General features: G+C 43.4%; 3 protein-coding genes across 3 annotated transcripts; 2 read left to right on the top strand and 1 right to left on the bottom strand.

Moving 5' to 3' along the window:
• The first annotated feature begins 8133 nt into the window (after positions 1-8133).
• On the top strand, positions 8134-13347 carry LOC149286840 (something about silencing protein 10-like). Its single transcript, XM_089493662.1, has 12 exons — positions 8134-8150; positions 9307-9391; positions 9727-9783; positions 10804-10918; positions 11147-11224; positions 11544-11668; positions 11776-11922; positions 12097-12165; positions 12311-12351; positions 12433-12529; positions 12721-12861; positions 13216-13347. Exons 1-12 carry the CDS (start codon positions 8134-8136, stop codon positions 13345-13347), a joined length of 1104 nt encoding a protein of 367 aa, XP_089349788.1.
• A 2472-nt stretch (positions 13348-15819) lies between these two features.
• Positions 15820-17070, bottom strand: PPCS (phosphopantothenoylcysteine synthetase). The gene is made up of 3 exons (XM_089493661.1): positions 16611-17070; positions 16230-16333; positions 15820-16143 (listed from the first exon to the last, which is right to left on the bottom strand). Exons 1-3 carry the CDS (start codon positions 17068-17070, stop codon positions 15820-15822), a joined length of 888 nt encoding a protein of 295 aa, XP_089349787.1.
• A 650-nt stretch (positions 17071-17720) lies between these two features.
• ZMYND12 (zinc finger MYND-type containing 12) lies at positions 17721-25479 on the top strand. The gene is made up of 8 exons (XM_089493660.1): positions 17721-17920; positions 20922-21063; positions 21328-21499; positions 22920-23089; positions 23289-23411; positions 23647-23755; positions 23902-24047; positions 25369-25479. Exons 1-8 carry the CDS (start codon positions 17721-17723, stop codon positions 25477-25479), a joined length of 1173 nt encoding a protein of 390 aa, XP_089349786.1.
• Positions 25480-27086: the final 1607 nt, after the last annotated feature.

Below are 27086 nucleotides of genomic sequence, written 5' to 3'. Positions count from 1 at the left end.
GTAATATCCCCCCCAGCGCTGTATACAGTAATATAACCCCCCCAGCGCTGTATACAGTAATATCCCCCCAGTGCTGTATACAGTAATATAACCCCCAGTGCTGTATACAGTAATATAACCCCCCAGCGCTGTATACAGTAACATAACCCCCAGCGCTGTATACAGTAATAACCCCAGTGCTGTATACAGTAATATAACCCCCAGCGCTGTATACAGTAATATAACCCCCAGCACTGTATACAGTAATATAACCCCCCAGCGCTGTATACAGTAATATAACCCCCCAGCGCTGTATACAGTAATATAACCCCCCCAGCACTGTATACAGTAATATAACCCCCCAGCGCTGTATACAGTAATATAACCCCCCAGCACTGTATCTCGTTTTAGATTCAGGAGCTGTATGTCTGTCCCGCGCATGTTTAACCCCCTTGCTGTATTAGCAGAAACCCTGAATTTCCTAATCCATGGAATCTGAGATATTTCCAAACGTTTCTAATAATAAAATAACTGAGGCCGCCGCGCCGCTTTGCTTAGTGAACAAAGCATTAGAGTTAAAGAGCAAGTGACAGCTGCGTTTAGTAATCCTCTGTCAGACAGGCCGTAACGCGGAGTCACCTTTCAGTCTACGACACCGAGGGCCGTTCACGTTATTACGAGCGCCGATCAGGGCTTCCGCGCATGGAAAATTCTTCGTTTTTCCAAATTAGATTCTCCCAGCGCAGAAAATGCTTTTTTTAATTAATTTTTGGGATTTATGTTAAAAAGGAAGCCCCATTTGAATAAATCACTCAGGTGGCAGATCGGATGTGCGGCTGCCGGCTCGATATTCCCAGCTGAATGCCACGTGAGAAAAAACACATGTGGCCTGTCATATCCAGCCGCCGGCCACCAGCACGTCACACACCGGCCACCGGCCTTAAAGGGCCAGCGTGGCCTCATTATCCCCAGTCCGGTCCTGAGCTTTAGAAAGACTTTCTATGCAGACCTGCGACCCAATGATTTTCCCGCAGGGTGAAGAAGAAATGTATTTATTTACAGGATTTATTCTGTAAACCCTCTTTAGGCATCGGCCAGGGAGGGAAGGAACGGCTGCAAATCCCCACGCCGGGAGAGCGGCCACAGACAGGGATCTCGTCTCCACTCTGGACCTTTATTCACATGACGAGGGGACGCATGAGGCGCCTCTGGCTTTAAAAGGAGAAAAAAAAATGGAACCCTGAACAGCTGAGACGGGGTCCTAACAGCTGAGCTTTTACCAACAGCTGCTGGATTCATACTGAAAAACCAACAACACGGCCACGAATATTTTAAGAAAGATGCAGGAATGTGAACTGAGATTCACAACATTATATGGGAGTGATAAAGGGCCATTGGAACACAGGAGTGATGGGAGTGATAAAGGGCCACTGGAACGCAGGAGTGATGGGAGTGATAAAGGGCCACTGGAACGCAGGAGTGATGGGAGTGATAAAGGGCCACTGGAACGCAGGAGTGATGGGAGTGATAAAGGGGCATTGGAGCACAGGAGTGATGGGAGTGATAAAGGGCCATTGGAACACAGGAGTGATGGGAGTGATAAAGGGTCATTGGAACACAGGAGTGATGGGAGTGATAAAGGGCCACTGGAACGCAGGAGTGATGGGAGTGATAAAGGGCCACTGGAACGCAGGAGTGATGGGAGTGATAAAGGGCCACTGGAACCCAGGAGTGATGAGAGTGATAAAGTGCCATTCTATCACAGTAGTGATGGGAGTGATAAAGGGCTATTGGAGCACAGGAGTGATGGGAGTGATAAAGGGCCATTGGAATGCAGGAGTGATGGGAGTGATAAAGGGCCATTGGAACGCAGGAGTGATGAGAGTGATAAAGTGCCATTGGAACACAGGAGTGATGGGAGTGATAAAGGGCCATTGGAGCACAGGAGTGATGGGAGTGACAAAAGTCCATTGGAACACAGGAGTGATGGGAGTGATAAAGGGCCATTGGAGTACAGGGAGTGATAAAGGGCCATTGGAGTACAGGAGTGATGGGAGTGATAAAGGGCCATTGGAGTACAGGAGTGATGGGAGTGATAAAGGGCCATTGGAACATCCTCTTCCAAGCTGTCCTCTCCTACTGTTTCCCTTCCCCCTGAACCACCAACTAGACTGTAAGCTCACATGATCAGGCTCCTCTTTTCCTTTTGTACCATATTGTGATTTTAAATGTATATGTGTGCAGCTATATAAATAAATGTAATGTGACACAAAAAATGTGGATTAGGAATAAATCCAGAAAAATACGATTCCAATGCGTGAAGTTAATGAGGTGGATGTACAGAGGTGGGTTACGGATGTTAGTTACTTAATTTGCATTTTTTTGGATTTGTTAGTTTTGTTATTTAGACAAAAACGTGAAACGTACGGAAACGTCCGCAGACATTCTGCCTGCCTTTTTACGAATCCCAAACAACTTCTTCCAGGGAGTTTGAACAGGGGGTAGTTGCTCCTTTTGGGGGGAAAAATATTGGAAAGATTAATTTTTTTTTTTTTTTTTTAATACATGATTTTTAAGAAGAATGCTTTATTTTGGGTGGAAATTGACCCAGACTAAGTGTAAGAGCTGTGGGGCCAGTACTAACAACTGATTTATTCTATGCAAATTTGGCTGCAAGATTGTGAATACAATTATTATTTTACTGTCAAGCAAATCATTTAAACCAAAAATATGTGTTTTTACAACAAAATGCTCAAAAAGTGAAAGGGGTGCAATCTTTTTCCAAATGCTATCGCTGTGTTCACTATAATGTGTATAAAGTTATTTTAAATCTGCAGTTCCAGATATGAGAAATCTAGAAATCGGGAGTTTTAAAGAAAAAAATGCCTAATTTTTACAGTGATCGTCTAGTTTAGTCTCCCCAATGATTGCGACATTTCCTTTCTTTTGGAGAGAAAATTTAAATATTAATTCTATGGAATCTAAGGAGGCAAAGAATCAGCGCAAAACAAAAGGTGAACATTTGTGCAACTTCTGGCGTTAGAACTACGACCCACGCAGCTGTACCCTTCTCCAGCACTGAAATGGTTAAGATGACGAGCCCCATATTCACAGATCTTTAACTCAATCAGTTAAAAGGCTGCGCTTGTTACCCGGACTGGCCGCTGATGCACAATGTACTTAATGAATGTATCTCTTAGTTTTCGAGGGCCATATTGGCTTTTAACCCCTTCATGACAAAGCCTGCTCACAATGCATTGTTTTAAATGGGTTTAAGGACAACCCATTGTCCTTAAGGGGTTAAGGGAATAAATAGGACCCCCCCCCCCCCCTAAAAATTATTATTGCAAATCAGTTACTGGAAATTTGCTCACGACGGGATGATTTACCTTATTCAGTGTTTCCTTCCCTCGTTGCAGGTGAAGTTCTTCTTCCAGCGCTTGATGAACGTGTCCCAATTCATCCTAGAAAAAGAAAAGGTCGTCTTCAGAATTAATCAGAATCGGGGAATTCATTGGAAAACCTGTAGCTCCGTCACTGGGGCATCACCGGGGGCATCTCCAGACCAAAAGGCCCCATGAGTGTAAATCCAGTGCCCTCCACATTATTGGCCTAAAAGGCACCTGCGGTTTCAGGTCATCCACGCAATCCAAGTGGGAGTCCAACTTTTGTTCTAAAAGTTCCAATTTCTCCAATAACGTCGCTCTTTCGACAAGTAAGTAAGCGATCTGCTCGCTGGGGCTGCTCTGGGCGATCTCAATCAAACCCTCCTGGTCCAGCATCTCCTCCACCTCCTTCAGCTGCGATTCTGAAATTAGAGAAGGCGATCCTTTAGAAATATGAGCGTTTGCCTTCCAAGGGATCTTCTTACTTTGAGATCTACAACTGCCCCCCGGAGTGATGCCGTTATCTTCACTTCCCAGCTACAAGATCGCCCCACTTCACAAATCACTGCAGACTACGTGTTACAGAGACGACGCTCTCTAATATGTCCTTGACTGATTGTAAAAGGCGTTTTTCATTTACTGATCCCGCTGGCCATAAAGATAATGCATGCAGTCATCTCTTTATAATTTAATTCAGACTTAAATACAATTACTTATTTATTTATAAGAACAAACACGACCACCGCAATTAGCCGCATACTGCATCTGAATAACGTGCTGCACGCATATCATTTTTAACCATTCAAAAGTTTGGGGTCACCTGGAAATGTCCTTGTTTTTGAAAGAAAAGCATATTATGTTCATTAAAATAACATGAAATGGATTGTAATGACTTTTAATGGAATCTCTTCATAGGCGTACAGAGGCCCTTTATCACTCCCATCACTCCTGTGTTCCAGTGGCCCTTTATCACTCCCATCACTCCTGTGTTCCAATGGCCCTTTATCACTCCCATCACTCCTGTGTCCCAATGGCACGTTGTGTTCGCTGATCCAAATTTAAGTTTAAAAGGCTAATTGATGGTTAGATTATGTTACAGCAGGGAATGTCCTTATTTTCCATGAAAACAGCTCAGTGACCCCAAACCTTTGAACCGTTGTGTACGTCCAAACTAGCTTGAATCTGACATAAGAAAGACATTCTTCACCTTGTAGAACCTGCAGTTTTTCGAGCTCAATTCGGAGTTGTATATTTTCTTTTTCAAAATCCGTAGTGAGAGCTTCTCTCTCCTCCGTGAGGCTCCTGATGTGGGCCACATAGCTCTCCACCTAGAGAATTGAATACAGCAGCTTACATATAGAAAAATGATCATTATCACATCTGCTGGAGACACAGAAAACCCACAACATAAAGTCGCATGGGCATTTACTTAGGGAGAGGAGGAAATCTCTACATTACTATATCCGGGGTCCCGAGCGGCACTGCAGGAGGTGGGCAGGCTGGGCACTGGATTTAAACATTGGAAACCGCTCTGTTCTGGTACCTTAGTGTGTCCCGTGTATTGCGACCCTCGGCTTGCCTGACTACTCTCTTGCCTAGTGATTCTGCTCCCATTTGATCTACCTGCGCACCATACCTGGCTCTGTTGACTACCTGATCTGTGATTTAACCTTTGGCTTGTATGACGACCCGTTAAGCGATCCGATCCCTGCTGCGTCTGACTATCCGTCTTGCACCCCGTGTTCTTCCTGCGGTATATCTATACAGGTATCCGGCTTCTCTGGTGCTTTGCCCATTATACTCCGTGCCGAACCTTACCTGGCTACACCTGAGCCTCATCACTGTTGGGATCATCTAAGTCCCTGTCCTCTTAACTTGGGGTTCAACCCCCTCGTTCAGTGTTTCAGGGCTGTCTGTGCATTCGGGTGACGGCGGACGTGATAATATAATTCGGCACGAAGCTCGTTGGTGCATCTAAAGGAACTCACTTCTTTCATTTCGTCTTCCTGATGCTGTCTGAGCTCCTCCAGGCTTTTTGTGGCAGTTTGTAGTTTGGCTTGGGTGCCTTGGTACAGATTCCAGAGGAACGTCAAGTGGTCTTCTGTAGAAGATCCAGGATTCAGCCCACCTTCTTTAAGTCTGTCGAGGATCTCTTGGTACCGGACCTTCATATAATGAGAAAAAAAGAGGAAAATTATAGCTTGGTTTATTGACATGACTATTTAAAAGTTTGGGATCTCTCAGCGGTTTTCATGGAAAGGAACCATTGGAACACAGGAGTGATGGGAGTGATAAAGTCATGTATTTGTATCTTTTTACAAGAGCTGTCCTCTATTCTTGTACCCAGGAACCTGCTTGGTTTGGCCCTGGTCTGCTTACCCAATCTTGCCCCCCCCCTTATTACCGGCAGCTAGGCACTGGCATGGATTACTCTTTGTGGAGAGTGTATTGGGATCAAGAAGATGCCTGCGCATGCGCGGTGTTGCTTGCGCATGATGAAGGTCGCAGCCACTACATATAATTGCTTGGAAGGCATCTCGTTGTCGTTTCCATCCAGTTTCTTACTAGAATTCCCACAGAATACATTTTTTGCCCGGTCTAGAAATAGCCCAGCTCTGACGTCACGCTCCGTCTCCGCGCGGTAACCGGGTTAATGCCGCAAAGAACACGACATTCCCAATTTAGGAAACAAAAGACCGGCCTCGGCATTCCAACGGAGCGTTAAGTTAAACTAAACAGCGTTTAACGGAGATATACAGCCAGCTGCCGCTGATACAATAACGGAGAAGACCCCAGTGTGCAATGAAAGCTGATGCTGCAACTCTCATCATGCTCAGCCAAACAGGGTGAGGCTCACAGGATCCATAGACCGCAGCAAGTGGAGCTTGAACCACATACCGCATACAGATACCAAATCACTCCTATAATTTGGAGTTGCTGGGTTTTTTTTGTTTGTTTAAAAAGTATATTTAACTATTTAAAGTCCACATAAGTCTAACCTACCCAATGAAAGGGCCAGAAAGCCCACAAATTTATACATATCCACTGCGGAATACGACGGTGCTACATAAAACAATAAATAACAATAGTAATCGTCTAAAACACAACCAACGATATATGTTTTTCTACTTTTGCTGCATTTTCGCCCAGTTGTAGTCGCAGAAATAAGTAATGAATAATACATCTGCCGGTGATGACAGGTACGCGGCCTTAAAGAGAGCCGGGACAATGCATGCGGGTATAACGTTACCACGGAAACAGCTGGAATTTGGGTTTTTAAAAGACGAAAGGCTATATTTTAAGGTGTAATTCTGTGCCAAAGTTCTAAATGGGGAGTGATCACGTGGCAATCCTTTGGACCATTCCACTGGTTGCCATGGTGACAAGACCACTTTTAGACTCTTTACCCATTAATACGCACTATCCTTTATAGATACAACATTTTTAAGACGCCTCCGGTAACTCATGCGCGGCTTGTCGGCCAATACAAGGTTCTTACGAACATTTGGCCAAACTCACGAAAGTTTACGGCAAAATTCTAAGTGTGAAGCAATCACCATGGAAACCAAAGGAATATTTCTGCATCTATCTTCCAGAAGATCTTATTAATGGCGGTGCACAGGAGACGGGCAGACGCTCCTTACCGTATCCATTGTGTGTTTAAACGGCAGTCCCGGATCCTCAGCGCTTGATCATCTCGCATAATGTGTTTCTGGAGGGGGATCCGCTTCGCGCCATCACTGATCCAGACGGGGGGTCCTTAATGGTGGGCGGCAGAATACGATCATAAAGGTAGTGTCAAGAATTTGCACCCGTCCACCATGTTTAGTTGGGAAAGGTGGGCATTTGTGGCAGTCAGAGAATCGATGATCTTTAGACTGCGCTCTGTCTACACCGCGATCCAAGCTTCTGTCTAACTCTCAGCGCTCTCGTCAGGCGGCGGTCCAGCTCTTCCACCGATCACCTGAAACAACACAAAGCCTCCGACTCTAAATCCCCTTCAAGGTTCCCGCACCCCGGTACTTACTACCTAATCCCGCTCACCCAACGCTCCTTACTATCTAATCATGCTCACCCAAATTCTTATCACAGCACACTCCTTGCACCCTGATAGTGATGACTGCACTCCCCCCCGCACCCTGACCCCGTTTTACCCCCGCTTCACACCCGGCTCGGGGCACTGACCCAGCTTTCTAATACCGTCCTGTATCCCCCGGGGGTTTTCGTGGATGAAGCTGAGCTCCACTCCTGTGCATCAGGGATTTCTCTCCCTCCTCCCTATTGAGCAGGGGGGAAGGCTGTCGGTAGTCATGGCAACGTGGGGATCCCAAGCCGCCTGGAGGAAGTGTGCACCCGATAACCTCTCCGGGTAGAACAAAAGATACCTTAACACTAGCGGGGGTTCTGGTGATCATGATTTGTCTGGGGGCAAAGGGGCACTTCCTGAGCCTTATTTACATTCTGATGGCTCAGTGTGGTGAGAGTAGAGGTTCACAACATCTGGAGACTGGAGTAGCATAATAAACCTCCTCGTATTTATTCGTTCATTCACATGGTGCCATTAATGATGTTATATATAGACACATATGTTATATACATTTACTCTCCAGGCAGAGCTGATGCTGAAATATATTTCATTCGTATTCATTGAAAGGTTGAACTAGAAGTGTGAGGGAACTGCGGGCTCAGCCGCGGTTTTCGAGGGACTGCATTCGGAAACGGACCGGATATTGCGTACACGTGTATGGAATCTCCCTGAGAAGGCAGCATGGGGAAGTTTCGCAGGTGACCAAAGTAGATTAGAGAATGAGGGATCTGGGCTCGCAGTTTGGGTTGTTCTCTTATAGAACTTTAGATTGTAAGCTCTTGGTAACAGGCCATTAACATCGACAGCACCGACAGCATATTAGTGCCTTCCCCATATGCAGTGCTCTATGGATAGCATTGCTGAGTGTATCTAGGGGTTGTAGCAGTTAAATAAATTAACCATTTATTTACTATGAGAGTTGTGTTTCAGCTTCTTGACATCCCTGTATATCGTACAGACCCAACCCCAGGGAGATTCTGCTGCAGAAGAATCTTGGCTGGCCCTGTATAATGTATAGTTAAATCAGTGACTCTTTGGAGTGTTCTTATGCAATGGTTTGTACATTATACAGGGCCAGCTCAGCCCTTGTAGCTGGAGAAGCCTGCCAGTGTTGGATAGTGAAGCGACAAAGTTAAATCTCTCCATTTAGCAAATAAACCCCTTTAGAGCCCTGAAGATGAACAGCATGTTACTATTTCTGCTGAAGGGTTAAGAATAACATTGGCTTTGGGCACTGTAATTAAAAACGAGTTATTTTCATTGGGTACTAATTTAAAACCGTTCTAAACAATCCACTGTGAATCATCTTTATTGTGGTATACATTTCTGTGTTATTTGCACGTTAAGTGTAGAACAGAAAATCTGCCAACCCTGGTGATGATCCTGTAAGCGCAAAAATGTAAGGAAAAGTGGGTATTCCCAGGGGCAATATTTTAGTTTGGGCGCTGGATCTGGTGACGTACGTAATAGTGTAGGATTGGTAAAAAAAATGTAAATTCTAGGCAGTCATGTGATTGTTGGGTACCACCCCTGATAGCGGCCCGAACTTAGCTGTGGTTTTCTGCTAAGTTTATAAAGTCCTTTTCCCATGGATCATCATCAGACGATCACCCCGTGAGATTAAGGGTTGGCACACTACATATGTAGAGTAGATTGTGACAGAACACCGTCGTTAGTAAAACACGTAACACAAATAAAATATATAGCAGTCGTATGACGTGAACAGCCATTCAAAGCAGAAAAGTGTGCATCATGAGTTTTATTAAAAGCTACCGTTAATAATTAAACACAAATACAATGACATATATTGTATGTTACTGTATATAATCTGAACTCTAAATGTTTCTGTTGCAGGAGTCAAAGGCTCCAGAAACCCAAAGCAGATCAGAAAGTGTACGATGAGTCCCTGGCTAACGCAGATATCCCTTCAACTGAAGATGTAAGTTTATGATGTAGTGATCCCTTAGAAATAAAAAGTATTAGTGCAGACTTTTGTGTCCAATCAGCACAGCCGATCTTTAAAGTTGATCTTTTTTTCACAATTATCATACCTTTCTTTGTATTGGCCACCAGTTTTAATCTACTGCCGTGGCCCGTCTCCTGCACCGAGATGCTGTTGTGACAGTCGTTTTATTTTATAGATGTGTGCAGGGCAAATACGATCAGCGAGATTCTTACTTGGATCTCCAGTAGGGAGCCTTCTAAAGTTTTGAGGTTTATCAAATGTGTTTTCCCTCCATTATAACCCGATATTCACTATTACTCTTCTTACAGATCAATTCAGATTATTTCAATGATGATGTTGAGAAATTCCATGAGCAAAAGTTCCAAGTGAGTCTGACTGCTTCGTGATACAAACGTCCATCTCTTGTCACGATTCGGGGGAGATCATAATACACTACAAATTCCAAAAATGTGCTAAGGGATTATTTTCTAAATATTCAAGACTGTATATATATATATATATATATATATATATATATATATATATAGCGGATGCTGGATCTATAAATCATATTGCTGTTATTGATTCAGTGGCTTCAACTGATATAAGCAAGTCCTTGAAACCTGGTTTGGATGAGATAGTGAATACAATAATATATAGCTATTGAGATGATGGTATCTTGAGTCTCAAGTGGCCTTTCATAAAAGAAACCGTTCAGAACCACAACTTGGCAACGAAGTTCAAAGTACTTCTCCATAGACATTTTGGTTTGTGCAAAAGACTTAATATCTTTCCAAAATGGGTAATTGAACATTGATGCCTTGAGGGACTGATTTTTATTTGTGTTTTCTCTGTTTTGTTTTTTTTTGTTAAACTTGGTTTAACAAAAAGCACCTTCCGTATAAAACTGTAACTACATTTTATTTTATATTTTTTATTTTATTTTTTTTAACCTTGTTTAGCGTCTGATAAAAGAAGGAATGAACTTTGAAAGTGATGAAGAACCGATCGATAGTGAGGTTCGTACAATTAATCAGGAATGTGACCGTGACGCAAGGAAATGAGTAACAATCCATTCTTAAGGATTTTTATGGGGCGACGTGGTGTCACAGACCACTATTACAGGGTCCTTGTCTTGGGAAGAACTCTTCTTTCCCCTAATAATGCATGGACTTGGAGTTCCTGGTGTATACTGCTCAGGTGTCCCTTCCTCTTATGTCGTTAGTAAATCTGTCCTCATGGGAGTGGAGGAGCCGGGTTCAGCCAATGATGGTGCAGAGTGATGGAGGGTGAGACCACTAGGCCAGGGGAAAAAAGGGGTGCTATACCCCTATAGTTACACTTACTGTTTAAGTGTGCGTGTTTCCTCGGAAGCATTATAAATGTTTGGTCTTTCCTTTGTGTAGGAAGAGGTCATGCCTCTGGATATTGTAGATGATGAAGATGAAGAGGACCAGGAGGAGGAAGAAGCTGATGATCATGGTTCTATGGCAAGTGACCTAGAAGACCGGCGAGATGACGGTTAGTTCTGCTTTCTTCTTAATGTGATCTTGCGGTAACTTATAATGTTTGGCTTCCTTTTAACAGATGGATTTAGTTTTGTCTCTCTCTGATCTCAGCTGTATTTGACTTGTTGGCTCTGATTGTTATCCACCACCAGCTGTTCAATAAATATTCTATATGTGTGCGTTAGATGACTGCGTGTATTTGATGGATGTTCTAATTTGTTTTTGTCTTTTTTGTTTCTAGGTCTTCCAGATGAACTGGCTTGGGGTCAGAAAAAGAAGATTTATTACGACACAGATTACACAGAGAAGAGGAACAAAAGTACGAACTAGTTTAATAGTAAATAATGCAGAGAGATTCACACCTGTTGTGGGAATATGTTTCACATAAAACCTGATGTGTCCAAACGGTTAAATTCTAGCTTATTTAGGTGTCTGTATATGTATATATTATCTAGTATGATGGAAATCTGCGGCTTATTTTCTTAATGGTTTTCTTTGGCAGCTTTTAGCTGGGAGCGGGACACGAGTGCCTTTTAATGCAGCTCTTCATGAGCTTCTAGTTTTCCCCTTTGATATTTTGTCTACTCGCTGCCGTGACGGTCATTCCGCTCGCTTATGTTTTTAATTTGCGTCTCCAGAGGTGAAGAAAAGCAAAGAGGAGCTTGAAGCTGAGGCAGAAGAGGAAGAGGAGGAGGCTCAAAACATCCAGAGGCGTCTAGCGAACAACCTAAATGAAGAAGACTATGGCCTGGATCTTATTCAGGTAACAAAATAAAAGTCTAAACTTGATTGGCACTGGGACCCAAAGGTTTCTGTCATCATGCAGCTCCTTATGCTCTGTTCTTTTGTTTTTGTTTTTTTTCATTTTAGGAATTTGGAGAAAAACTGCCCGAAGAAAAAAAATCAGAAGAGAAAATTGTTAAAGATTTGGACAAAATGACGGAAAAGGAGAAAAGAAAGCTGCTGAAGAAGGAGTCGCCGGAGTTGCTGGAACTGATTCAGGATCTGAAATTAAAGGTAACTTGAGAAGTATTTCTCATGTGAATGTATAGCACGTTGCATTATTTAACCCCTTAAGGACAATGGTTGCCATGGTGATAAAAAAAAAGCTTTAAATGCTGGCATTTGCCAAATTTATTTTTGCTTCTCAACCCATATTCTGATTCGTACTTTTTGTCACATCTTTAACAGTTGGCAGAAGTGAAAAATGACCTGGATCCGCTCATACAGATGGTAAAGGATGGAAGCATCCAAGGAAAGGTAATCATAAACAAGAATTATTGTGTATTTAGTTTTTTTCCCATTATTTTTCCCATTTTAAACCTATACCTACCAGCGCACGTTAATTATGTTTCCTTGTCTCAGAAATCACAGCTCATACCTTCCATGTATATTTACCTTCCAGGGCAGCGCGTACCTGCAGACAAAGTACCAACTTTATTTAAAGTAAGTATACTTTAAATATGTATGATCCGTGCGTTAATCTCCTGTACGCTCCTTTTATACCCTGCTCTGTGTTTTTTGCAGTTATTGCACCAATATCAGCTTTTATTTACTTTTGAAAGCCAAAAGGATCCCAATCCAGGGTCACCCTGTCATAGAAAGACTCGTCACCTACAGAAATGTGAGTGGTTTGTTTTAGTTTTTTCACCTGAGATTTAATAACTGTGACTTTCCCAAAAGCTTCGTTTTATAGTTTGATAAATCTAGAGGGTAATTTTACCGTATTTAGAAATCACTCTTCTCTGTACGTTGCTAGGATCACCCGAGTACCCCTATCAACGCCTTCTATTTTTGTCTTTTTTTTCCCCCCAGTTGATAAATGATTTAGGAATTGTAGATGAAAGATTATCTGGGCAAATCCACCTACTTCTTAATCAAGATTTAGTAGAAAACGAGTCAGTGGAGGAAAATTCTGCCAGTCTACCCAAGGCTTCCAAGAAACCTGTGAAAAAGGTACGAACCCACATTACCTTGTGTCTATCTCACAGATTGCCCACTATAACGAGGCGGAGGGTGCTTACAAACATCCCTAATTATCCTCCCTCTGTAATTATTAGACACAGAGACCTCTTTATTCTTCAAACCTCTTTTTTTGTGTGATTGTGTACCATTTTTGTGGAATTCTCTGTAAACGTGATTAACTTCATAGAGGCAGCCCACCTAAAAGACCTGAACAAGTCATTTCACAGTAGATTCCACTAAATAAAACTTACACTTTCAATAATAAATAATCCTAAATGGACAAAGTGCTATCTGGATATGGGAAAGGTTGCTGTATATATTTTTTTTCCCCCCTTTTTGTCTCAGACGCCTGTACTTGACGCACCGTCCGATGAAGACTCTGATCTGGATGAGGAATCTGCTTTGAAATTCTACAAGGAGATGGAAACCAAATTACAGAATAAGAGAAAGCGTGCGTCTGACGACACAGTAGTGTGAGTAGCAAAACTAACGCTAGCTTCTTCCGTTAAGGAAATTCAGTAATTAACTTGTCTTAAAAATAAAATTGAAAATGTGTGTTTGTGTGTATGTATGTGTGTGTATATATATATATATATATATAAACATTCTTTTTTCCATTTCTAGTGCTGATTTGCCTTCTGAAGACATTGATCCAAATGCAAAGAGAGGCATCACATATCAGGTAATATAATACAGCAAAGAGTGGGGGAGAACCAGCCCATCCTTGGGTGCTTAGGTATATATATATATATATATATATATATATATATATATATATATAAAAAATTATTTTGTTTTCTCTGTATTTCAGATTGCCAAAAACAAAGGACTCACGCCTAAAAGAAAGAAGATCGACCGCAACCCAAGGGTTAAACACAGAGAGAAATTCAGACGGGCCAAGATTCGCAGAAAGGGCCAGGTCTGTACCTTATTTGTGCTTAACATACAGCTGAGGAGCCATATGCATATCATATACGTGTTTAAATTCCCTCACTCTATTAACTCTTCTGATGGGAGGCTGTTCTATTTTTGTCCATTAAAATAACATGAAATGGATCAGAAATCCACCGCAGATGAGGTTAATGTTATAAATGACTATTGTAGCTGGAAACAGCTGATTTTTAATAAAATCTCCTTATCACTCCCATCACTCCTGTGTTCCAATGGCACGTTGTGTTCGCGGATCCAAGTTTAAGTTTAAAAGGCTGATTGATGGTTAGAAACCCTTTTTGCAATCAAGTTACAGCCAGATATGTCTTTGTTTTCCATAAAAACAGCTGAGTGACCCCAAACTGTTGAAGGATAGTGTTATATGTACTATAAAAATACAATTTGTTCTTGGGGTTCCCCCAACAACTCGTGTATTCAGATCTTGTACATGACACGTGTGGTTCACTCAGAGTTTTATTTATTTCAGGTCCGAGAAGTTCGGAAGGAGGAAACCAGATATTCCGGGGAATTATCCGGAATCCGAGCCGGGGTTAAAAAGAGTATCAAACTTAAGTGAAACGACTCAAAAATATTTTACACTTGATTGTATAATAAACATTTTTCTTTATTATTTTAATTGAATATTTTGTATCTTTATTAATCAGCAGCACAATGTATCAAAATAGCTTTTATCGAATAATTCGTCTTAAACAAGCCTAATGGAACATCGACCTACATGGGTGAAGCCGAGCATCTCCGCGGAGTGTTTTTCACAGAGACAGCCTGCCGCCGGTGATGTCACCTTCCAGTTTTTGGTTAGAAATATCTAAATTTCTGCTTCAGTGGAGTCACTGAAGTTTCAAAGACTAACAGGTTACATTTTGTGGCTGGCAGACATATTTCTTCTTGGCCAGAGAGTGAGGCCCGTCGTTGGTCTCGTCTTAGATTCAGGAGCCGTATGTCTATCCCATGCATGTTTAAATTCCCTCGCTGTATTACCCTCTACCACTTATGCTTGAAGACTGCTCCACTTATCTACCACCCTCTTAGTAACAGAAAACTTTCTTGTGTTGCATCTAAAATCTAGAAAAAAAAACGTTAATGACCGAAATAAAAAGAGGGGAAGGTTAACAATACAGACTGCACCGCTTTAAAGTCCAGGAGGCAGCAGGATTGATACGATTAACATCTCTGTCACCAACTAGGATGGGAGACGGCGCCGTAATATAATATCACTCACAGCGATGAGCGTGTAAATACATTCAATTCAACAATAAGAATTAGAACACATACCGGTCCATCGTGTATTTAAAGTGTTAATTAGCAACTTGGAGATTCTCAGATTGTATTTCCCCCCCCCTAGTTCTAGCTCCAAGTAAAAGTTTGTTATTGACACCAAAGCATGCTGGGAAACCCGGGGCAAACCACAGCAGTCTTTGATGTATAAAACGAGTACAGCACAGCCCCTTTTATAGTCTGCGCCCTTTTAAATCGGTGCCATTATAAAGAAAATGTAATGTAAGGGCTATACAGTTTGAGGCTACAATACGTAATAACCATTTAAAGGCCCCCCTAATTCATGATGCATCTTAGAGAGGTCATCATCTTAAAGTAAGGGGGGCTAAAAGAGTATGGGGCTCGCGTTGGCAGGGAAACGCATTACGGACGGATCCTGCTAGAGGGAGTGCTCCATTTCATCAGGCTCCGCAAAGGAGAGGAAAAAATGCACTGCCCCGCATCCTGAATATCTAAACTATAATCGGAACATATAGTATATACAGCGTTTAACGTAAAAAATCCTCTGCTATGGATAGCTTTATTTATGATGTCCCGACATACAACTGTTAAGTATTCGACAGACTAAAGTCTCATCGCAAGAAGGCTTGACATCCAGTTGTGTATAAATATTTCTATCATACATAGGACGGGGCAGTTCAGGGTGAGAGACAGAAACCGGCAGATTAACAGCAGACAGACTACCCCGTTTAATAACATTGGGCTCTAGGGGGTCACTGCCTCTTACTGCAGACCCTCTATGAAACTCAAGTGCCGGGAGGTTAAATCGTCTACTATTTTGTGCTCGATCTCCACTCCTCGTGTCTCCTCGTCGTCCGAGACGGAGAGTTTACTCTCAGAGACGTCCGTTACGACCACGACATACGATCGGCGAGTGTCCAGGACGTTGGCCACGACCACCTGGTGGCGATACGTCTTCAGAGCCTTCCGCGCTCTCTCTATTAAGATTGAGGGGTCGGTCTCCAGTTTAAACGAGATGACAAATGCCTTGGGGGCCCAGTCCTTCACCAAAGGAGACAGCATTTTTGGCACCATCTTCATTGTTATCTGAAACCAGAAGGTAATCATTAAAAGAAAAACAATTAATCGGGCAATTAGTGGAATATAATTACATTTTACCCAATTGAAAGTACCTGTAAGGGCCCGCTGGAGGACTGGATCTTATGTTCTGGCATTTCTGAAGCTGGTATGTAGAAGTCTGAAACTGCGGCTGCCAAATAAAACATGGCGTTTGCCCCTAAAATATAAACAAAAATGTTGATTTTCAGGAAAGAAAAAAAAAACATTACAATAAATATTGAGGAATGTTGTGTCTTTTCAGATAACCAATAGCAGTGATAGGTGCAACCCCAGAGGAACCGATAAATTCCACATCTTTAAAGCAGTAATTATATAAATATGTAACATGGTCAGGGGATGGAGGGACTCCTGGACTGTTTATGGGATGCTACCCCAAAATATTTTGTTAAATAGTCTCTTACAGGGGTCCACACCGTCCCCTCTGCGGAACCCACCTAAGGGGCTGAGGGCCTTTGCTGCTGCCAGCAGGAGGTGCAGGTAGTCAGACAGGGTGTTAAACTCCACAGGAAGCAGCCTGCCTGAGCCCTTCATGCTCTGGTGATCCTTTAGCACCCCGACTATTCCTGGTAGATTGGTCAGGTCAGCTTCAACCTTAAGCCTATGTTCCGTGAGGGCGGAGTCAGTCTGAGGGGCGGGGACTATTTGCAGGGCGTCCAACCAGTTAACCGCGGTGTAGCGGCGGCTGTACGGGTACATGGAGCGGTGGCGGTGCAGGAAGATGACGGCGTAGCCGGCCTGCAGGAAATACTCTGCCGATGCGGCTCCCCTCCGCCCGCTGCTGAAGTTATCTAGGAAGCGCACTGTGCGGGACTCCAGGGGCACCTTAGTGCCGCCCGAGGTGATCAGAACCACCCTGCGCCCCTCCGAGCCGTGTGTCTTTGCGAAGACTTCCATGGCCCTGGCCGCCTCCTCTACTTCGGCCTGGGGGGCGAACTCCCGCCGGATCCGCTCCGCAGGCTCGGCCATGGCTCCCAAACACCACCGGATACGCAGGTGTCACCGAGAGTCTGAGCTGCAGCTCGTGGACTCTGCACTTCCGGAAGCGACGGAATTCCTCTACCGCCATGTTAGATTTGGGCGGCTAACCTGATCCCTTAACCACTTCATTACCAAGACGAGTTAATAATTGATTATTAAACGTTTTGATGGCAGCTTTAATACTATTACAGTGCTTAATATATGTGTAATACTGTTATATCTCCAGGTCTTGATATATCATTTCAGGATACATACGGGATGTTGCTATTAACCCATTGTGTGCCATACCATGTACCTCATAGACACATTATAAAAGGTCACGCGGAAACGTGTATTCTCGTGTATCGTTCCGGATAGATTTGTATTAGAATGCAGCTCACACGCAGGGCTCCGGGATGAGTAATGTGTATTGGAGAGGCATGACGGGATCCTGCGGTGCCTTGTTACCCCTGTCTCCCGGAGATTAATGCCCCACGCAGGGCTCTGAACGTGTCTGAAATAATAATACACACACACACACACACACTCAGACCCGCCCGGTCCCTGCACTGGCTCAAGTCACGCCCATGTGCTCAGGAGCGACGAATCCGGTTACGTCCCTAGCAACCGAGTCCAGCGTCCCTAGCAACGAAGCATCTGTTCGCACAGACGACCCTACAATGGCGGTGAATCCGCTATCAAACCCCAAGGGTGTAAAGTTAGTGTGTGAATTATGCCGCAGCCCCGCATACATCCGGTGCTCCGGCTGCAAAGTCACATATTACTGGTGAGTAGCGAACTGCCTGAGACTTCCCTTCTCTACCTCATGGAATGTGAAGCCCTGTGTATGGTGTGACGTCATATTACCCGCAAATGTCCAAAAAAGGGTGATTTCTATCTGATATAATATTAAGCAGTTACTTAGCATTGTAGCCAAATAATGCAGCAATTATTATACAGGGACTGTATGGGGATGAGTTATAAAGAGACACTGAGCTGTAAACATAACTATTGATTGATTGATTTGTGAGATGCACAAAATTCAAATGGCATGAAAAGTTCTTTATATTACGTCATATCTCACAGCCTACAAGGAATATCGCATCATTTTTTCCTTATTCTTAGCATTGGATTTAAAGCTGTATATCAGCCATTTGTATGAGTTCTTGTTCTGTTATCTGATCCCCAATCTACTAGACAAACACCCAGACTTTTTATCATACTGCCTGTGGGAAACAATAGAATGGCTTAGACTTAGACTTAAGACTTATTACTGTATACAGCGGTGGGGGTTATATTACTGTATACAGCGCTGGGGGTTATATTACTGTATACAGCGGGGGGGGTTATTACTGTATACAGCGCTGGAGGTTATATTACTGTATACAGCGCTGGGGGTTATATTACTGTATACAGCGCTGGGGGTTATATTACTTTATACAGCGCGGGGGTTATATTACTGTATACAGGGCTGGGGGTCATATTACTTTATACAGCGTGGGGGGTTATTACTGTATACAGCGCTGGAGGTTATATTACTGTATACAGCGCAGGGGGGTTATATTACTTTATACAGCGCGGGGGTTATATTACTGTATACAGCGCTGGAGGTTATATTACTTTATACAGCGCGGGGGTTATATTACTGTATACAGCGCTGGAGGTTATATTACTGTATACAGCACGGGGGGATATTACTGTATACAGCGCTGGGTGTTATATTACTTTATACAGCACGGGGGGATATTACTTTATACAGCGCTGGGGGTTATATTACTTTATACAGCGCTGGGGGTTATATTACTTTATACAGCACGGGGGGATATTACTGTATACAGAGCTGGGGGTTATATTACTGTATACAGAGCTGGGGGTTATATTACTGTATACAGCGCTGGGGGTTATATTACTGTATACAGCGCTGGGGGTTATATTACTTTATACAGCGCGGGGGTTATATTACTGTATACAGGGCTGGGGGTTATATTACTTTATACAGCGTGGGGGGTTATTACTGTATACAGCGCTGGGGGTTATATTACTGTATACAGCGCTGGGGGTTATATTACTGTATACAGCGCTGGGGGTTATATTACTGTATACAGCGCTGGAGGTTATATTACTGTATAAAGCGCTGGGGGGTTATTACTGTATACAGCGCTGGGGGTTATATTACTGTATACAGCGCTGGGGGTTATTACTGTATACAGCGCTGGGGGTTATATTACTGTATACAGCGCTGGGGTGTATATTACTGTATACAGCGCTGGGGGTTATATTACTGTATACAGCGCTGGGGGTTATATTACTGTATACAGCACTGGGTGTTATATTACTTTCTACAGCGCTGGGGGTTATAATACTGTATACAGCGCTGGGGGTTATATTACTGTATACAGTGCTGGGGGTTATATTACTGTATACAGCGCTGGGGGGTTATTACTGTCAGAGCCGGCCTTAGGCGTTGTGGCGCCCTGTGCGGACTACTCCTCTGGCGCCCCCCCCCTCTGCCCCTTCAAACTACTCCCCCTCTCTACCCCTTCAAACTACCTCTGCCCCTTCAAACTACACCCCCCCGCCACTTCAAACTACACCCCCCCTTCAAACTACTCCCCCCCCCTTTCCCCCTTCAAACTACCCCCCCCCCCCACACACTTACCTTGTTGCCGGAGTCCTGCGGTGAGAGCGGGAGGCATCCGTCTTCTCGCTCTGCCGGCATTTCATGTTGAGCGCCGGCACAGTGACGGAGTCACGGAGAGTAAGGGGCGCCGAGCGGTTGCTGAGAACTTCACGAGCAACCGCTCGGAGCCCCTGACCAGGACTTGGATTAAAGCATCGTTTTTTTCTTTAAAACTTTATTTAACATGAATGATGTTAAATAAAGTTTAAAAAAAAAAAAACGATGCTTTAATCTAAGTCCCGGTCAGGCGCCCCTGCAACCATGGCGCCCTGTGCGGTCGCACAGGTCGCACACCCCTAAGGCCGGCCCTGATTACTGTATACAGCGCTGGGGTTATATTACTGTATACAGCACTGGGGGTTATATTACTGTATACAGCGCTGGGGGTTATTACTGTATACCGCGCTGGGGGTTATATTACTGTATACAGCGCTGGGGGTTATATTACTGTATACGGCGCTGGGGGTTATATTACTGTATACAGCACTGGGGGTTATATTACTGTATACAGCACTGGGGGGTATATTACTGTATACAGCACTGGGGGTTATTACTGTATACAGCGCTGGGGGTTATATTACTGTATACAGCGCTGGGGGTTATATTACTGTATACAGCGCTGGGGGTTATATTACTGTATACAGCGCTGGAGGTTATATTACTGTATACAGCGCTGGGGTTTATTACTGTATACAGCGCTGGGGGTTATATTACTGTATACAGCGCTGGGGGGTATATTACTGTATACAGTGCTGGGGGGGTTATATTACTGTATACAGCGCTGGGGGTTATTACTGTATACAGCGCTGGGGGTTATATTACTGTATACAGCGCTGGGGGTTATATTACTGTATACAGCGCTGGGGGTTATTACTGTATACAGTGCTGGGGGTTATTACTGTATACAGCGCTGGGGGTTATTACTGTATACAGTGCTGGGGGTTATTACTGTATACAGCGCTGGGGGTTATTACTGTATACAGCGCTGGGGGTTATTACTGTATACAGCGCTGGGGGGTTATTACTGTATACCGCGCTGGGGTTATTACGGGACACAGCGTTAGATGTTATAATTCTATACGGTATTTTTCCCTTCTCTTTTTGATAGCGATGTGAAGCACCAGCAGGCTGATTGGCTCAGTATCCACGAGAAAATCTGCCAGTTATTGATCCCTCTGCGTACTCCGGTGCCGTTCTTCAACTCTGCAGAGGAGCGTCAGCATTGCGTGGGGCAGTTAGTACAGAGAAAGGTGTGCTGATCACATACAAAAGGGTGCATAGCAGGGACTAACAGCAGATCCACAATGGACCTAATCCTAATACCGGAGTGTATATTACATCGCTGTATATGCAGTGTGTATTTATGAGCTGTAACCATACACTAAAAGCTTCCACGCAGAGATCCCTCCTCTCCTTTTATTTGCTACGACCTATTTTTTGGTAACATAACCGCTTCGCCCTAGCGTGGGTAACAAGGCCCCAGTATCGCGTCATCTAGATATTTCTTTCCGCAGAAACATTTGATTGAAGTTACCATGAAGGAGGCGCAGAAGTTCCTTTACGAGGGAAGACATGGTGCCGCGATCCCCGCGGCTGCGCATTCCCTTTCCTTAGTGATTGATGTGTACGGACTGACGTCCATAGAGCTGGTGCCTGTATACCTCGTCCTGGCTGAAGCTAATATTGGTAAGCGTTGGATGACACATGGGGACTGCAGTGCACACTCTCTGGAATGGTAGATGAACGCTCGTTCTATACGGCTTGTGTAACGAGTCAAAGCTTCTGAAAATATGGGTGCCGAAGCTCCGTAAAACATCAAAACTGATTTAAAAATGTTAACGTTCATATTCTTACTTGCTGAGGATTAAGGTTAAAATTGTGTATAGGACAGTTTAGGTATGATGTTTGAACCTTTTTTTCCTGTCTCCTTCCTTTAACCATTACAAGTTCAACCAGAAGGCTTTAGCTACACCACCATTCAAAAGTTTGGGGTCACTCAGCTGTTTTCATGTAAAACAAGGACATTTCTGGCTGTAACATAATTACAAAAGTGTTTTATAACCATAAATTAGCCTTTTAAAACGAAAACTTGGATCAGAGAACACAACGTGTCATTGGAACACAGGAGTGATGGGAGTGATAAAGGGCCATTGGAACACAGGAGTGATGGGAGTGATAAAGGGCCATTGGGACACAGGAGTGATGGGAGTGATAAAGGGCCGTTGGAACACAGTAGTGATGGGAGTGATAAAGGGCCTTTGGAACACAGGAGTGATGGGAGTGATAAATGGCCATTGGAACCCAGGAGTGATGGGAGTGATAAAGGGCCATTGGAACCCAGGAGTGATGGGAGTGATAAAGGGCCTCTGTACGCCTATGAAGAGATCCCATTAAAAATCAGCCATTTCCAGCTATAATAGTCATTTACAGCATTAACCCCGTCTGCGCATTTTAATGATCAAAATGTGGTTTTCTTTCAAAAACAAGGACATTTCAAAGTAACCGCAAACTTTTGAATAGTAGTATATATATTCAGTTCACTGAATGGAGAATTAACGTTGGCAAAAGGTTAATGGATCAGGGTCTTTATCTCATACGGTCAGGGCCGGCCCGACAATGGAGCCGAGTGGGGCAACCGCTTAAAAAAGCGAAAGAGAGAGAAAGGGGCGCCGAGTGGTTTTCTCTTACCAAGCTGTCAGTACCCGCTCGGCGCCCCTCGCTCTCTCCTCTGCGGTGAGTCTTCCTGTTCGGTCTCGGTGCCGGCTTGTAATGCTGAGTGCCGGAAGATTTCCTCAAACAGGGAGACTCGCCGCAGGACTGCTGAAAGGTAAGTACAAGGGAGAGGAAGGGTAGATAATGGGGGGGAGGGGTGGCAGGGACGGAGGGAGAGGAAGGGTAGATAATGGGGGGGGGTGGCAGGGACGGAGGGAGAGGAAGGGTAGATAATGGGGGGGGCGGCATTTTAAAATTCGCCCCAGGCGGCATTTTGCCTTGGGCCGGCCCTGCATACGGTACGTCAGGTTTCATTAGATCAGGCAGCCTGTGATTAATCGATTTATAACCTGTGTGGTTCAGACCTCCATGCTGCATCTTGCTCTTTATACAGGACTCGGCCAGCTCACCCTGGCAGAAGAATACCTCTCACAGGCTTACTGGACTGTGCTGAAAACCAGTGACTGCACCAGTAAAGTGAGGTCCAAACTGCACCGGAACCTGGGTCTGCTCTACTCCGCCAAAGGGGAATTCGAGGAATCGCTGCGTCATTTGTCCAATGATGTAAGATGATTCCGGAAAATGTATCTCATAACAAATACACAAAAATGGACGTTGTCTTAATGTACAGAGTACGATGTAGATAAACAAGCTTTAAAGAGCTCAGCCGTCCATTCCCCAACCAGAAATGAAACCGGAAACCTGCAAGCCCCAAATACCCCACAATGAACATGTTTTATTTAACCAGTTTCCTCATCTCCAGGTTTACTTTGCAAGCTTCGAGTCTGGACCGGACAGTATCTATACCTCCGGGGGCTACTTCCATATGGCAAACATCTTCTTTCGGCAGAACAAAATGGACATAGCCGATTCTCTGTATACAGAGGTCAGGTGCTCTGTTTTAAATATTTGTTAAGATTAAATGTTTTCTAGGATACATTTTATATATATATATATATATATATATATATATATATATATAGTTCACAGAAGTAGGAGATCCAGCTGGCCCACGGCATGAGCCGAGACTGTGACCGGGTCTCCTGGCTATAGCACCAACTCTTCCATGTATAATGAACATGTCACTTTCATGAAAATGTTGTTTCTATGTCATCTCTTAGGTGACCGATATATGGCATAGGCACCTTAAACGGCTGGTGGATCTCCAGGTGAAAGCATCGTTAAGAAAAGGCCCCGCGTGGTTTGATGATCCTGATCAAGAAAGTCTAGGTATCTGGTTTGTGAAGAGATATTTGATATCAAGCAAATGCATGTTTGCTCCCCATAAATATTCTGGTGCCTTTAGGGCTTTAGCCTAAATGTCCACTGCAACGCCCACTGTCAGCCGCTAACTCTTATCATTTTCCTTACCATAGATGAAAACCAAGAGGCAGAAGCCCTTCAGATCCTGAGCGCTATCTGCGATATCAGAGAGCAAGCGTCCAAAAAGGACTCTTCGAAGATGGTGAAGGTTCTGCATGCTCTCACTATGCTGTACTTTCTGACCATGGACCTACAGAAGGTAAGTGGAGCTCATGGTGAGTGGACTCGTAAGGACGATTAGTGTATTTCTATACAAAAGTTTTAGAAGTGGCCATACTCTTCTACCATAAAGCCACCACAGGACCTCTATCACTTGATAAGGCAGGAGAGCACACCACTTTATTGTTAGCTATGGGGTTCCTGAGGACACCTAAATGGCTTATTGATGTATCAGAAAATGTGGCCAACAGAATTTCCTAGGTCACATACTCGTGTGTTGATTCTCGCATCCGCTGGTCTTGAGCCTACACAGGGACATGTGGAGTGGGACCGCTGCTCTATTTTAGGGTAAAGTACAGAGGTTTCGTGGAATGACAAAGCCATTTCCATGTAGTAAAGCGTGTTATTGCCAGGTCACGGTGATGCTACAGTTTTCTGCGCCTCTGTCTGGCTCTTCTCTTTTCGACGTTCTTGCTGCCTCCAACATTCTCCAGAGAGCTGCTCATCTACCAATAATTCTTATAGGGAGAGCAGTATGAGGATTCTTAGGAGCGTTTATTGGCAGCCTCACCAACAGTGACATTCAGGACCTTCTGGCCAAAAACAGGCCCGATATACTTAATGCTGGCGGGGGGTGTATACAAGGGTCATTTTAACCACTGTGCAGTTGACAAAAGGAAGACAGTTTCTCACTAATGGTCATCACCAACCCAAAATGTTACTGCCAGCACCCACGTTTCCGTAATGCTGATCTCTTCTAACGCCCTTAGGAAGTCAACTTGAGATATTAAAGTAGATGTTATCACTTTAAACATTGATGTTCAGCTGGTTTCTGCGTCTGGTCCTTATCACTCCAGGCAGGTCTCTTTATCATGGCTGTGGTGTTAAATCTTTCGCTTGCACTCTCTGCCGTGCCTCTTCCTTCATGAATAATATACGTCGTTGTTATTAAAGTGTAGGTCTGGTCCGTGTATCATACAGTCGTTATAAATATCACTGCCGGTAACATCATGGAATTTCCTAGCTGTTGATCTCCCCCGTTTAGCGGTTTGAAGAGTCTACGTTATTTATCGAATGTTAATGAAGGAGAGAAGAGAGCACCCAATGACCATCCGACTGCAGATAAATCCATCAATCCCCAGCCGCCCAAGGCTGAAAGGTCATAATCCATCAAAAGCAACCATAAAGCGGCTTTCTATCCGAGGGAGACATAGTTCCAGATACTAGCGGAACCTCCACTCTGAAAACTACATCATATTAGGTTTTTGTGGGATAAACAATAAGCTAAGAAATTTACTGGAACCTTTGAGATAAAAATCCTGACCTTACTGGTTTTATTTATTCACATTTTGTTTTTTTAGGCTCAGGAAACAGGGAAGAAACTACTGGAAACCACCCAACAGCTGCCCCAGGAGGACACATCTGAGGATATCTCTGCATTAATAACGTTAATTGACCTGAAAATGAAATAAACATTCATCCCGAGGCTCTGCTTCACGATTGGCGGCGGATTTAAGTCGTTTAGGATATAACTGGTCCCCAAAATAGGAAGTGGGCGGAGCTTGGCTTAGCGCTCAGTGAAAATGGATATTGAAATTGCAAAAAAAATGTTCTAATTTTTTTATTTTTTATTACAAATATCCTATGCCATCATATAATTATTTTTATATTTTCTAAGCTTTATTTTAGTTTATTTTGGGTAACTGATACATTCCGTGAGCTCGCCAAATGTCTATCATGCAACTACACATAATGGGGGGGGGGGCACAGTTTTTCTTTGTATCAGCAACTTTATTAATAATGTAAACTTTTTAGCATACAGTAATTTGGTGTCCCAGTGTTATTGTGACTTTACATCATTATCAACCCAATTAAGTCATAGCGACATCCAAGCAAAAAAGGTCCTTTTAATTCACTATATTCACACATTTTTGTTCATTGTTTCTGTGAATTATTTACACGCGTGACACGCTTATTAACACGGGATAATATTCATTACAGGCACAGAATTTGCTTTACAATGTTACTACAGGTATTACAGATAGGGTTTCATTTCTACTTATTTATACTCATTCGATTGTTCATGCCGTTTAAAACATACAATACACGCAATGCTTCGATGTGAGGTGACACCACGGCTGCTGGAAAGTTGACTACTTATTGTGACTGTGAGTGTGAGTGTGTGTGTGTGTGAGTGTGAGATTATTTCTGTGCATAACTTTCACATTGTCTGAGATTAATACTCTTTGTTACATTAAAAAAAAAAAGTGCAATTTATGGCAAAAGTTCCCAAAGCTGGCAATAAGCGTTCCGAGGCGCAAAGGTCATTATTACGCCATGATATCCGTTGGCGCTGATGACAGCGGGGGAGGTACTGGGTATTGAGGAACCTTTATAGAGCATTTAAATGGGATTTTTATATTTTATGAATTATAGAATACAAAAGATATTCTAGTTCCACTATAAAGAGTTTAAGGCTACTATCTACCCAGTATATGCATTTTAAGTCAATCGTATAGCAGCTTGGGGAAAATAATTTGCATTGTATATATTTTCCGTTGGCCACGTTCCGTATTGACTTGACTATGAGGACCGTGGCCCCTTTCCCCAATGGCCAATGTTGTACAACGATGAAAGGGGGCCCCAGGTTTACTCTATATGCCACTTTTTGATATTCTTTAAAGTATAAGCAAATTTTGAGTCTAAGCGTAGCTGGAAATATAATTGGATGTCATGAATATGACAATTCAACAAGCAATAATCCTTTCATTGGTAATTAAATCCAACTATACCTTAGATATTAGCTGACAGGCAGCAAAGTACCAATTGTATCAGTTAGGTAATAAACAGCAATTCAAGAACAAAGAGTGCCAAGAAAGTAACAATTAAATGATGTTTGCAACAAAGTAACAACAAAACAGCAACAATAAAACTAAGTCTATAACAGAAAAGCATGAAGCTTCTCGGCCTAGTTGGTTCCAGCCAGTGGGGTATTCTGGACAGCCTCACAGTGGAAATACTGAAACGAATTTTATTTATAATAGCAGTAGATTTTTTTTTAGGTGTGGTGATCGGCCAT

The sequence above is a fragment of the Sceloporus occidentalis genome, unplaced genomic scaffold, assembly GCF_023333645.1.
Source record: "Sceloporus occidentalis isolate IW3139 unplaced genomic scaffold, rSceOcc1.0.p SCAF_66, whole genome shotgun sequence".
Classification (NCBI taxonomy): domain Eukaryota; kingdom Metazoa; phylum Chordata; class Lepidosauria; order Squamata; family Phrynosomatidae; genus Sceloporus; species Sceloporus occidentalis.
The sequence above is the reverse complement of the archived record's forward strand: the minus strand, read 5'-3'. Positions and strand labels throughout refer to the sequence as shown.

Excerpts from the sequence above, each read along its gene's own strand:
- LOC149286840 (XM_089493662.1), top strand. Across the intron at positions 11,669-11,775 it reads ATGGCCTGGATCTTATTCAG|GAATTTGGAGAAAAACTGCC; the intron begins GTAACAAAATAA and ends TTTTCATTTTAG. Across the intron at positions 12,166-12,310 it reads ATGGAAGCATCCAAGGAAAG|GGCAGCGCGTACCTGCAGAC; the intron begins GTAATCATAAAC and ends TTTACCTTCCAG.
- PPCS (XM_089493661.1), bottom strand. The coding sequence starts at position 17,070 with ATGGAAGTCTTCGCAAAGACACACGGCTCGGAGGGGCGCAGGGTGGTT. Across the intron at positions 16,334-16,610 it reads AAAGGCCCTCAGCCCCTTAG|GGGCAAACGCCATGTTTTAT; the intron begins GTGGGTTCCGCA and ends TTTATATTTTAG. Across the intron at positions 16,144-16,229 it reads CCTCCAGCGGGCCCTTACAG|ATAACAATGAAGATGGTGCC; the intron begins GTACTTTCAATT and ends TTCTGGTTTCAG.
- ZMYND12 (XM_089493660.1), top strand. The coding sequence starts at position 17,721 with ATGTGCTCAGGAGCGACGAATCCGGTTACGTCCCTAGCAACCGAGTCC. Across the intron at positions 21,500-22,919 it reads CCTGGCTGAAGCTAATATTG|GACTCGGCCAGCTCACCCTG; the intron begins GTAAGCGTTGGA and ends CTCTTTATACAG. Across the intron at positions 23,756-23,901 it reads TCCTGATCAAGAAAGTCTAG|ATGAAAACCAAGAGGCAGAA; the intron begins GTATCTGGTTTG and ends TCCTTACCATAG.